The 13211-nt window shown below is 39.7% G+C and overlaps 2 protein-coding genes across 2 annotated transcripts; both read left to right on the top strand.

Moving 5' to 3' along the window:
* Window positions 1-1454: 1454 nt before the first annotated feature.
* On the top strand, window positions 1455-6499 carry cplx4a (complexin 4a). The gene is made up of 3 exons (XM_015942901.3): window positions 1455-1759; window positions 3808-3895; window positions 6008-6499. Exons 1-3 carry the CDS (start codon window positions 1596-1598, stop codon window positions 6233-6235), a joined length of 480 nt encoding a protein of 159 aa, XP_015798387.1. The 5' UTR covers window positions 1455-1595; the 3' UTR covers window positions 6236-6499.
* Window positions 6500-9830: 3331 nt separating this feature from the next.
* rx3 (retinal homeobox gene 3) lies at window positions 9831-12560 on the top strand. The gene is made up of 3 exons (XM_054744428.2): window positions 9831-10268; window positions 10588-10826; window positions 11825-12560. The coding sequence occupies exons 1-3, from the start codon at window positions 10016-10018 to the stop codon at window positions 12287-12289; spliced, it is 957 nt and encodes a 318-aa protein (XP_054600403.2). The 5' UTR covers window positions 9831-10015; the 3' UTR covers window positions 12290-12560.
* The last annotated feature ends 651 nt before the right edge of the window (window positions 12561-13211 follow it).

The raw sequence follows: 13211 nt of genomic DNA, 5'->3' as shown, positions 1-13211 counted from the left end.
ATGATCCAGTCTAGATCAGTGAAGTCCAACTCTGGTCCTACAGAGACCCTAACCAGCACAATGGTTCTCAGCTGTTTTTACCTGAGGACCCCCTTGTCCAAGTCCAAGACAAGCCAGGGCCTCCCCGAACCCTAACTACTCACAAGTTATTAATTACAACCTTTATCCAAGCACAGAGTTTTGATTGTACTATTGGGAGTGTTGCAATATCTAGGGACCTCCTTGGGGGGTCGCAGAACCCTGGTTGGGAACCAGTTTTAGAAGTTTCTTTGCTCCAACACACCTGGTTTTAATCAGTGGGTAAATAAGGATCTACTGAACAAGTAATCTAACTTTAATCAGGTGTGTTGAAGCAGGTAAACAAAACGGTGGTCTTGCAGCAGTAGCTCAGGAGGTAGAGCGGGTTGTCCAGTAATCGGAGGGTTGGGATCGCTCCCAGCAGAGAGTTCCACTGTTGTCCTTGGGCAAGACACTTGTCCCGCCTTGCCTGCTGATGGTCGGAGGGACCGGTGGCACCAGTGTTTGGCAGGGCAGCTGTGGCTACAGTGTAGCTCATAATCACCAATGGGTGAATGACTGTTGTAAAGTGCCTTGGGGGATTTAGGACTCTAGAAGGCACTATATCAAATACAGAATTCTCAGTCATCACAACATGACGGCCCCTGAGAGTATGTGTGTTTGTTCAGAAAACAAATTGAAACGAAACTGGATGTTTTATTGGGAAACGACAATTGTGAAGTTGTGCAGGGCCTGCGTTTGTGTTGTAGCAGTTTTCTACGTCTAGGACTCCAAAGTGCATTACAGTATTCAGGTAAACTAGGGGATTGCAAACTAACAGCTGGTCATCCTCTCCTGCATTCATAAGACTTTATTTCTGCAGATTATTTACCTGATAAACAAACACTTGCTATGACTTGCACCAGAAAACCACCTCTAGTGTAACACTTGTCAGCTTTAGCACATTTTAAAGAGTCTCCATCTTGCTAGGTCTGATAATGTCATGAAGAGAAGGTGGTGAGATGAAATCCGTCACCCTTCAGTCAGTCATGCTCTCATTAAACCGTAACACTCCATGGAGGGATGACTTAATGACCAGTAATCCTCCTGTCTCTCCACTCGGCTTGATCTCAGCAGTGCAGTCTCCTCGTGGGCCAGCCTGTACCTCACTAACACAATTAGGCTGCAGTGGGTGGAAGCAACACCACTTGTGTGTTGGTTAAAAGTGAGAATATGCAACCCCAAAAACCAGTTTCATGAATTTTGCTGCAAGTTTTGGCCAAATGACCAAAGTCTGATACTAAAACAATCCATCTAGAAAGGTCTGTGTGGTTTAAAAATAGAGAGAAAACAGGCCATCTGCTTCTTAGTATAGTGAAGCAGGAGGATTAAATCCAGATTATGTGTGTGTGTGTTTGTGTGTGTTGTATGCCATCAGTGTGTCCTTGACTTCGTAGACAAGCAGGAGGTTAGCCACAGATAGCTACCACTGGATTTGAACGCTACGGGAAGACAAAGCCAAGCGAAAGGAGACCGATAACGTTTTTGTTTAGACGGACATCCTGGTCCTAGAAGAGTGAACGCTCGCTCAACTCAAGATGGCTTTTCTGATCAAGAGCATGATTGGGAACCCCCTATCAGGAATGGGTTTTGGTGGCGGAGGGGACAAAGAAGAGGAAGCCACCCCCTCAGATCCTGCCAAAGCTGCAGGGATGACACGAGAGGAGTATGAAGAGTACCAGAAACAGCTGGTGGAGGAAAAGTAAGTAAGGAGAACAGGGAGGAGAACGTGTGGCCCGTGGAAAACAAGATGGCTGCGGAGTCAGATCTGACCTTGAAACGTTGTAAAATGGGCGTTTTACTGTAATCTTGTCCAGTTTTCCCCTTAAGTCACACCCAAACTTCACTAGACACCAAAGTGTTTGTTGGTTCTTTTCTACATTTAAAATGAACAAACAGGATTTTGCAAATGTAACTGATGCTGAAGGTCACAGCAGTGGCACAAACAAGTCACCCGTTTATTGTACATGTTTTCCACATAATTCAATGTCAGATTTCACTGAAATGAATGATTTCTGTGATAAAAGTGAGTTCCTGCGCCAAGGTGATCCTAAATAGTGATAAAACAACCATACTGTACCAATACTGTAGTAAATGTTGCACCCCTCAGATTAAACCATTTATTTAATTCTTCCCCTTAGCTGCTGTGCTGAGTGTTCACTTTTTATCTGTTGGCTGTTTTATTTATTTTAGTCTCAGGAAAAAAAAAATTTTAAGCACTTTTTTCATGTCAAATGGAATTTGTCTTTAACAGTCTTGGAGGGTTTTTGATTCTTGTTAAAAACCCTTTTTTTCTTTTAACAACAATCGTTTTATCTGAGGTTCTAATTTAAAATCTTGATAAACATGGACCTTTGATTTCTGCAGCAACACACAGATGTGTGTGTGTGCGTGTGTAAGTGTGTACATGTCTTAATCTATTCGAATAGATATATTTTGACTTTAACCTATAATGTGGGGACATTTTGCTGGTCCCTCATACTTGGTTTTAGAGGTAGGGTGGGAATTAACATTTAGGTTAGGGGTAGTGTGTGAGTTAGGCATAGTGCAGTCACTAAAATGAATAGAAGTCAATGGAGTTCCACACAAGTATATAAATACAAGTGTATGTGTGTGTGTGCGTGTGCGTGCTTGCGTGTGTGTTACATAACCAGATTATTACGACCCATCCACTCACATGTGTGTTTTAGGAGACAAAACAATAATTATTTGTTAACCCACGTTTCTACAAAAAGATTTAGATATGAACTTATTTTTGCATTTTTAATAAACCAAAACAATCAACACATAAGTAAAAGTAAAAAAGTTCAAATAGCCACAATAGAAATTGAACAAAGGATTTTTGTTATTAATGTTTTGTTTCCATTCTAATTATGGCATTTGGACCTGATCTAGGATCAGCTGGACTCAGTTTTAGTCAGCAGAGGGAAAACACACCATAGTGGAACTGAAATTATAGATTCAATTTAATGCTGTTTATTTATATAACGCCAAATCATGGCCAGAGTCGTCTCAAGGCACTTCACAAAGTTAACATTCCAATTGAGTTCAGGTCATTTTGCCAATTAGTTCAAAGTTTCCTACATAAGGAACCGAGCAGATTGCATCGAGTCACTGACTAGAGTCAGAGGAAGGGGAAACACATGCACACACACAAACACACCATATAAGCCAAATGGTGTTTCTATGGCTGCGTTCTAAAATATGCATCACACAGCAAACAGTTTCAACTGAAAACACTTTAATATTAATCATAAAGAGAAAATATAATTTGGTTCTGGGTGTTTACCCAGAATAAAGATGAATTCAGAGAGTTCTAAGCTGTTTAGTGTGTTTCTCTTAAATGAGGCATATTTAAAAAATATTCTTGAGTCAGAGTTACTCAGTTCTATTTAAAGTGTTAGAATCATGTAAAAATAATAAAAGACAAACCATGAAGAACAATTCAAAACTTTTAAATATCAACAGGTCCAGATTCAAAGCGAAACGGGTCCAGCTTTCTCATCAGATTTAAGAACGTCTATAAAAAGTTGTCTTAAAACCATCTGACTGCAGCGGATCTTCGCTCTGTCACAAACCCACATACGTACGGGATAACGTCGGATGGGAAAAATGCATCAAATATTCCAGAAATAAAACACGAATGACTTTGTGGAGGATTTTAAACGCTGAAACTCAGTTTTAACTCTTGTTTCCAAGGTAAGTGAACTACAGTAATGCTGTCTTTGTGATTTTTTTTTCTCTGTCAAGGATGGAGAGAGATGCAGATTTCTTACACAAGAAGGCTGAGAGGGCAACGCTCAGGGTGTGTCTCAGAGACAAATACAGACTGCCGAAGGTAAACACGTCAGAGTTTTCATCACTCCAGCTTCTGCTGAACTCAGATTTCACTGGTGCCTCATCAAAGGACTGAAGGTTTATGAAGTTATAAAAGTTTATCAAACTAATCATTTTTAAGCACCTTTGTGGAGGATTTGTGCACATTCCTTTTCATTACCACCTGCATCCATAAGGTGAAAGGCAGCTGATAATGTTTTTGCCTGTCTGTGTGGCAGTTAGCTAAACATCTCCTGAAGCCCAGGCTGAATCATAAAGAGACTCTTAGAATCACCGGATGGTCGTCTCATTCACTTGCCACTGGAACCCCCAAGGCGCTGTACAACACAAACAGTCATTCACACATTCACAGACTAGTGATGATGAGCTACGCTGTAGCCGCAGCTGCCCTGGGCACTGCATACTGACAGAGGTGAGGCTGCTGCACAGCCGCCACCGGTTCCTATGACTACCTCCAACAGGCAAGGTGGGTTGAGTGTCTTGCCCAAGGACACAACAACAGTGACAGACTGAGTGGGGCTCGAACCTGCAACCTTCCGATTACGGGTCGAGCGCTTAACACCTGTAAGTTAGCAAGTTACCAGCAAGTTATATATATATATATATATATATATATATATATATATATATATATATATATATATATAGACGTCTTGACTCAGATTAGCGAGGCATGGTCTGGGAGACGTTAGCCGGGGCATCCCATGTTGCACCTTGAGTCTTAGAAAGCCAAAAGCCCGGAGCAGGTGTTCAAGCTTATTAAGGGCGAGCGGTCAGAGAGCTGGATTTACGAATCAGCTACGTTTACTTGACTGGTCCCAAACTGAGATACAGCAGGAGTTACAAGTTCCTTTCACAGGGAATCACGGTGTGATGGAAGGAGCCAAAAAGGTAGGTGGAAGGTTTGTTTAGCGTTTAAACTGAACTTTTGTATAAATGAACCAAAGGTGAACTTAATCTGATGTTTTGTGTTTGAAGCTGTGATTGGATTAGCTGTTTTTTTTAATTACTTGATAAACATTTACTGATCTGATTGAAAATAAACAATAATAACAATAAAAAAAATCACTTTATGCTAATGTCTCAATATTCCATTGATTTAACATGACGGAGATTGTCTTTCTCCAAATGGATTTTTAGCAGATGGGACATTTTTTAATGGTTATGATCTTTTTACAGATTTGAAGTTCTGATCACTGAGATATATTTAGCATGTGCTTAAACCTGAGAGGAAATGCTAAATGTGTCAAAGGTAATCCCACAGATTGAAGGTTAAATTCAGCACAGAACAGTTCCTTTAACCCTTCCTGGTATTGAGTGATATTAAGGTTGGTTTTGTTTATTTCGAAGGTTTTAAATGAATTGGGCTTTGTAACAAAATTCACAAAAACAGAATCTTCTCTTGTGCTAGCATGTGGATTAAGTGAAATCCAAGACTTATTTTTTTATTTTAATTTTTTTTATCTTCATTTAAACAGTTATTTGGGGGGGGGGGGGGGGGGTTGTTGTTGTTGTCTTGTTTTCAAGTTTTGAAGTCAAAACCAGTCAAATGTGTCTAATTTTAAGATTTAAAAATCTAAACTGGAGATGATATTTCTTTTAAAAAATCCATGGACAAAAGGATTTTGCCGAATTTTTACGAAGTTAAGAGACAGGCAGCTGTGGAGACTGTCAACAGTGTTTAAATTATCTTAAAATGTTTGGAAAAAGTGACATTTTTATTTATTTACTCATTTATTTATTTTTACTTTACATCTTAACTACGATTGCCTCTAAATAATAGAAAAAAACTTCTTTTTTGTGCACATGTGTAGACAGTAAAGGACTCAAGCTCAAATAAACTAAAACATAATTATAATAATAATAACAATAATAATAATAATAATAATAATAATAATAATAATAATAATAATAATAATAATAAACAACCATCCATATGTAATATATTCTATAATCTGTATAATCCGTAATAAAATCTACTAACTCCAGCACAACTGATTAAATCAGACCAAAGACGTGCCTTGAAGGCTGTTTTCATATGCATTAATTTAAACATTCCCTCAGAAACAGTATTTAAACAAACTGCTGTGTTTCCACATGCCAACATCTGCAGAGTGAGCAGGATGAGAACATGATAGAGATGGCCGGGGACGACGTGGACGTGCCCGAGGAGCTGCTCAAGATGGTGGACGAGGACGCCACGGAGGAGGAGGGCAAGGACTCCTTAATGGGCCAAATTCAGAACTTACAGAACATGGACATGGACCAGCTGAAGGAAAAGGCCTCGGCCACGGTCACCGAGCTGAAGAGCAAAGCAGAGGAGAAATGCTCCGTCATGTGAAACTCAGAGAGGCGGTGGGTGTGTTTGAGTTACTCTACGAATGAAAGTCTGTGATTTCACTTTTTATTTACTTTTAAAACAAACTCTACTTTATGTTCCTTGTAAAAAAATATAAAAATAAATTTGAATAACAAAAGTCAGGTCAGCAAGATGTTAAATTAGAACTTTGTATTTGTTCATTAATGTAATTTTAACTAAAATCTGGATGTCATCCCACCATTCCGTCCCACTGTTGTGTGGCATAACGTTCACTGTATCACAAAATGAGAGATTAGTGTCTAAATGTGTGTTTTCCAGTCAAGTAAATACAAAACCCACGACAACTTGCAGGTTTAAAAAGAATCCTTATGAAAATTTCAATTTTCCTGTTGCTTATATTGTTATTATTTTATTTTATTTTAATTTATTTCATTGCTAAATGGTGTTTAAATGGATAAACTCACATATGTTGGTGTTACTATGAAGCAGGTTGTTAATGTAGTAAATCTGAACTGTAATAAAAGCTATTGAGCCTGAAACTTTTGCAGATTTGCACAAATACATTTAAATGGAAACTGAAAAAGAATACAGCATGCATACGAGAAGTTAAATGTGTTGTTCTAATAAAGATGTTTATGGAAACAATGTGTTGGTTTATGCTGTTTGGCTATAAAACATATATTTTTTAATAACAGCTTGTTTCCTACCAGGAGGAAACATGTTTGATGTTATTTTCCCCAGACTCTTTATGACCTTTTACTGTAGTTGCAATGGATACGATTCCCACAAATCAGGGACAGCTGAGTGAAAAACTAATATGTCTTCATTTAATTGGGCATTACCCAAACCGTTAGTGAAGATTAGAGGCAGAACAGAGCGAGGGCGGGGCACTTCGAGGAGTTTTACATCAACCCAAGTTTGAACGGATTTGTAAAAGTCAGGAGATTACATCTAATAGGATCAGAGCCAGCGGAGCTGTCAGCCTGCTCTCTGTTTGTGTCTTTATCAACTCATAATGTTTAAAATATTAAACAGTTTTACCATTTCAGGGTTTCTGCTTCTGAATCATAGTGAAATGTTGTTAGTTAGGATCTTAAATGAACAGGAAGATCAATCGATTCAATAGAAACGAGCTCATTGGAATGTCATGATTTGAAGTATTTGGGAGTGGATGGTGAGGAAAAGAACATAAAACACTAAATGCTCCGATAGCTCAGATATTTTGGTTAGGTTTGCTGATTGATTTAACAAAATTAGCAACGCTATTTTGTTTACAGGTAAAGTCACTCTTTGTTTAAAATAGTAGGTTGCAGTAACCACATTTGACCACAGGATGTCAGCCTTACTTCATCTCTACATGTCGCACCTTTAAAGCTGCTATCTGGAGTTTTTCCCTTTCAGGAATTATGTGTGATTTTTCAGAAACACATAAAAGTGTTTGTCTTATTATTTACTGATATAATGTAGGAAATACGTCTTTGTATTTTGCTGAGCCCACCCCTGTCTTGTAGAGCTTAATGCAATATGAACTGAGTGACAGCATTAACCAATGGCGTTAGACTACCACTTATGCACAGACGTTAATCACAGAGTGTGCTTGAGCATTTGAGGACGTACCTTGGTTGATGCAGGGTTGCGACCTTTCTCGTGGAGTTAAGTCTTTAAAATCTAAATGCATGAAAACACAACATAACGTGAGCGTAAGTGTAAAACATCGTGTTTTAGCTCTGTTTGGTTGGTTAGAGGAGCTTTCGGCCAGAAATACGGAATTGAAAGTATGCCAAGATGTGATACGCTTGTCAGCCATTAGGTGGTGCCTTCAGATTAAATAAATATTCTGGACAATGACTTTAAGCCTGTTTTACACTGGGTGTGGAATGGATGCAGTCCAGTGTCCGTACTGCTTCTGCGCATATCAACAATCACTTATTCCAATCAGATTGTTCTCATCGGCTGCGGTGCAGCACAGATCCGCATGCGGATCTCCGGGAAGTGTCTGCATAGTGTCTAATTTTTTCCAGAAGCTGAATACGGATTGCCACATGGTTAAAGAAATGACACGAGCCAGATGTGAATCAGCGAGGTGCATCATCAGATATTCTTCAAAAATAAAAACCGGTGTTACATCAATTTTGCCAGTTTTTGTCTCATCATTAATGCCGGAGATATCAGTCCACAGGATGCGATAGCTACCGGTATTTTTACAGGTATATGTTTAAACGTGTCGTGTCGATTTCTAACCGTTTAGTGCTTTTGTAGGAATAGACTTCTAGAGATCTTTAGAGCACGAACCACAGTCAGTGTGGATGGCAGCCCATCTGGAAGCAGTACGCAGAGTGAAAGACGCTCTAGAGATAGGAACTTGGATGGATGGATGGACGGACGGGTGGGTGGATAAGCAGATGAATGGATGAGTTAGACCCAGTTTTTAACCTGACTAGTTTCACCTGAAAGCTCATGAAGTCATTTTCACAAACTCAAAACTTACATAGAAGCAGATGGAAACAGGGAAAAGTTTATTTTATAATAAATCTGACATTTTTACACATCAATTGGATCAATAGTTCATTGGGCTGGTGATCAAACAGCTGTTAAGGCTGACTGGCCGGGAAATGGAGCTAATGAGTAATAATCTGAAAGTCTATCATGTGTCTCCGCTCGTTTGAATTAATCAATAAAAAACAAAAGTTTAAATTCTCACATCTGGATTTAGAACCAAGTGATAAATCCCAAAGAAAAACCAACTGTTGGACAATATCTGCATTTGATGTTGCTTTGATGAGTTGAAAAAGTCAAACTTCACAAAAACCAAATAACCAAACAAAAGCTAATCTCTGAGTGTTTTAGCTCCATAAGTAGAGCTGAGCTGTGTATTTTGTTGTTTCTTCCTTCAGTTCTCGCTTCTATTCAAGGCCTGGTTGTCTGTGTGGCTAACAAAGGTCAGCTGCTTTAATTAGGAAAATCTGAATAGTTTTAGAGGTTTTAACTCTTTTGAGTAAAATGATGTAATCCCCTTAAGCAGGATTACCACACTGCTGTCAATCTTTGTTTGCTGTTAAGTGGCCGCAGCCTAAAACTGTTATTGGTTGGGCTTTGTCACCTTATTTGGCACAACACTTTGTTCAAAAGGCTAAATGTTTTTTTCAATGGCTGTTTAATTGCTTTTTATTAGTTTTCCAATAATACTTTTAGTTACTTGTATTTGTAGATCAACAAAACAAAAATTTCATTGAATAAAGTCCGATCAGATTTTGGCAACAATATCTTGACGGTTTGATTAAATCTTAAGCTTTCATCTTGCAATCCGTGCCCTGATCAGAAATCATGTAATTATGATTTGGTTGCATCTTAATCTGCGGCTTTAATCTTCCTCTTTTTCCATAAACTGACATGAAAAATGACATCTGGAGATGTGGAAAGATGGTTTTAAGATTTATGTAAGTAGGTTTAGACCCATGCACTTGGGATGGGGAGGAGTTTATGGGACAGTGAAGGCTGGTGCCTGACACCCCCCACCCCTCTACACACACACACACACACACACACACACACACACACACACACACACACACACACACACACACACACACACGCACTTTAAATCCAACAGGACCAAATCTAACAGGACGTCTCCTCTGTGACGTCACGCACAGGGGGTGCCTCGCTACTTAAAGCCCCACAGCAAAGAAGCATCATGACTAATGAGGAAGAAAACGTGTGCGTAATTTCCCCAAACATTCCTGGACTGAAACCAGAAGCGGGATAAAGTTGGAAAACTCTGGCTACTCGGGACTTTAACCAATGTGGCTTCTTGGATCAACTTCCCAAATGATGATGATGATGGATGAGTCTACCTCCGCGCGCTCCGTGCAGAGTCCGGGGAACAACCCGTCCACTGTCCACAGCATCGAGGCCATACTGGGCTTCAAGGAGGACATCCTCTTCCATAAGTCCTCCTCTTGCTCCGTGATAGAAAAAGTCAGAGACGCGGAGCGCGGCCGGAATGAGGTTGTGACCCAAAGGAAGAAAGGTCACTTCTCAGAAACTTGTGACAGTAAGTTGTTCTCATTTTGTTTTTTATTTAGCCGATTAATAAATAATATAGGCTCAGTTAGAGTAGTGTTCTGAATCTGTTGGTAACCCTAAAAATGTAATTTTCACCCAAGATAAATAAAAACATCAGGCGCGCCCTTGAATGGAAGTCCTCAATTACGCCCTTTTTAAAAGGTTGATCTGAGTTATTATTATTATTATTATTATTATTATTATTATTATTATTATTATTATTATTATTATTATAAAAATAAAATAGTAATAATAATAAGTCAAAACTCGTTGTTTGAGTCCTAACAGCGCTGGTCTTCTCCCCGCAGGTGCGTGCTGCTGCGGCAGCGGCGCCGGTGAGCCCTCTGTGGGCCCGGATTCACCGGACCGGGACGGGAAACTGTCCGACGATGAAAGCCACAAGAAGAAACACCGCCGGAACCGAACCACCTTCACAACCTTCCAGCTCCACGAACTGGAGCGGGCTTTTGAGAAGTCCCACTACCCGGATGTGTACAGCAGAGAGGAGCTGGCCCTGAAGGTCAACCTGCCAGAGGTTCGAGTCCAGGTGGGTTCTGTAAAACCCGCAGCATCTTATAACCGGGACCATTCAGCCCTTTAATTAGATTTTTATTGATTGATTTTGATCAAAACTAAAAGAAACCCCCATCATTAATTTGGTCTTAAATAAACAACAAACTAATACATAGGTTACATGTGATTAAGTTGCTAAAGTTTATTTCTAAAGCTCCTAAAATCACAACGACCTTAAAGTTAAAACATTGTTAAAAGACAAATAAACCAAAATAACAAAAACATGAAAAAACACAACACGTTTAAATAAAGGGCAAACAGCTGATTTAAAGTCAAGAATTGTTTCCGATTTTTTTAATGTCCAGTTTATTAAGGTGAGAGACATCTTAATGATGTTTTCACATTTTTATCTAAATGTCTCTCACCCTCCACGGGTGGTCTCATCCTTCCAGCTCAGGTCCTCTACCAGAAGCCTGGGAGCTTGAGATTTCTGTGCAGTATCTTTGCTGTTCCTGGAACTGAACTTTTCTGAGATGTTTTTCCGGGATCTGCTTTAGCCACTCCTCCAGTCTGGGGGTTACTGCCTGGAGTGCTCCGATGATCACGGGCACCACTGATGTCTTCAAAGGTTTAAATCCCAATGTTTTTTTTTGTTGAAACACAAACAGGCATATTAAATTGTTTTAAAATTCTAAAATAATAAAATCTAAATCAAAAGTTGAAACGTTTAGAACTTCGTCTGTTTTTTTATTTTTTAAAATTTTTTTTATGTTTGAATTTCTTAAATTTGAGGGGAAGGTTCTGTATACATCTACTTTTTGCATTTAAATGAAAAATAATGAAGGAGCGATGTAATGCACAGCGACAGAGTAAACTAGAGTCACCCGAACCATTGGTGCCACCCCGACAGTTTAACCCATCTGGCGCCCCCTATGAAAATTCTCTGGAGACACCACTGGCTACCAGGGGTCTCCAACAGCTAAGGTTCTTTTTGGGTCTCAGAAGGTTCCTAAATATTTTTTTCTTTTGTAGGTGTGGTTCCAAAACCGTCGAGCCAAGTGGCGTCGCCAAGAGAAGTTGGAGGTGGGCTCCATTAAGCTGCAGGACACCCCATCCTCCTCCCTGCTCTCCTTCAGCCGATCCTCCACCAGCTGCCTGGCCTCCGGGCTTCAACTGGACCCCTGGCTCTCCACCCCGATCACCTCCTCTGCCTCCCTGCAGTCGCTGCCAGGCTTCATAAGCAGCTCACACAGCCTCCCAGGCACATACGCTGCTTCCCCACCTCCTCCACCTCCTCCTCCATCCATACCTCCCTCCTTGCCGGCCTCTTTCTTCAGCTCCCCAGTCTTGGGACACAGTCCTCACCTGCCCCACATCAGCTCCATATGCCCCCCACCCCCACCATACCAGTGCTCTGTTAACCCCAGGAACTCCAGCATTGCCTGTCTGAGGATGAAGGCTAAGGAACACATTCAGTCTATTGGAAAGTCGTGGTGATTCTGAGTGGAGCTTTAAATGGACACGTTGAATTTTCCCAGGAAACTTTATCATCCTGCAGATGCGATGGTCAGATCTGGAATTTGCCTTTAAAGAAACGACTTTGAGAATTCCTGAAAACACACCAGAGAACCCGTGAGACGCTTCATAAAAACCCTGTAAATTATAATAAATTAAAACCTGTTATCTTGTGTGTCTTTTATTTACAATCTCTGTAATTTGTTTTGCTCTGTTTCTTCTTTGTGTCCCATAAAACAACATATTAATATTACGCTGCTTCTGTTTGTTTTCCTCAGTGGCGCCAAAAACCGTCTGATTCAGATTGTGTACTTTCATGATAAAATTAGATTTTCTTTTTTCTGTCTACAAAAAAATCCTTCATCAAAATTCAATTCATTCATTTATAATTTCTCCAAATTGCCTTCAAAAAGTTGTCATCTTTAATGTTGTTAATTTGATGAAAGGTTAATTTATCATGAACAAAAAACCAAAATACATCCAATTGCTGCTTAAAATGTGTTTGCTGTCAAATTTGATCTTTTTCGGATTGTAGAATGAAAATTATTACATATAGTGCCCTCTAGTGGTGGCAATCTCTGACCCCAGAGCAAATAAACAAATAAAGGAATAAATCTGACAGCACAAGGACTCATGCCCATCCAAGTGACGTGGGCCTCTATACTGCCAAACAAAAAGAGCGCCTGTGGGCCGATAAAAGTTATTTTCTAATGATTTTGATAGGTGCCTTGGTTAAAACATAGGTTGTCCGTGAATTTTAAAAGCACACTTTGATGCCAAGGAAATGCTCATTTTCATCAGGCAGCAAAGGTTAAAGGTTAAAGTAATTACTTTAGGCTTTACGTGAAAAGACCTAGAGGACTACAAATGTACGTCTCACCATATTGACGTCATCAAGCCAGAC

The sequence above is a fragment of the Nothobranchius furzeri genome, chromosome 6, assembly GCF_043380555.1.
Source record: "Nothobranchius furzeri strain GRZ-AD chromosome 6, NfurGRZ-RIMD1, whole genome shotgun sequence".
NCBI lineage: Eukaryota > Metazoa > Chordata > Actinopteri > Cyprinodontiformes > Nothobranchiidae > Nothobranchius > Nothobranchius furzeri.
This window is presented reverse-complemented; position numbering and strand designations above follow the sequence as displayed.

Excerpts from the sequence above, each read along its gene's own strand:
- rx3 (XM_054744428.2), top strand. The coding sequence starts at position 10,016 with ATGTGGCTTCTTGGATCAACTTCCCAAATGATGATGATGATGGATGAG. Across the intron at positions 10,269-10,587 it reads CTTCTCAGAAACTTGTGACA|GTGCGTGCTGCTGCGGCAGC; the intron begins GTAAGTTGTTCT and ends TTCTCCCCGCAG. Across the intron at positions 10,827-11,824 it reads TGCCAGAGGTTCGAGTCCAG|GTGTGGTTCCAAAACCGTCG; the intron begins GTGGGTTCTGTA and ends TTTCTTTTGTAG.
- cplx4a (XM_015942901.3), top strand. The coding sequence starts at position 1,596 with ATGGCTTTTCTGATCAAGAGCATGATTGGGAACCCCCTATCAGGAATG. Across the intron at positions 1,760-3,807 it reads AAACAGCTGGTGGAGGAAAA|GATGGAGAGAGATGCAGATT; the intron begins GTAAGTAAGGAG and ends TTCTCTGTCAAG. Across the intron at positions 3,896-6,007 it reads ACAAATACAGACTGCCGAAG|AGTGAGCAGGATGAGAACAT; the intron begins GTAAACACGTCA and ends CAACATCTGCAG.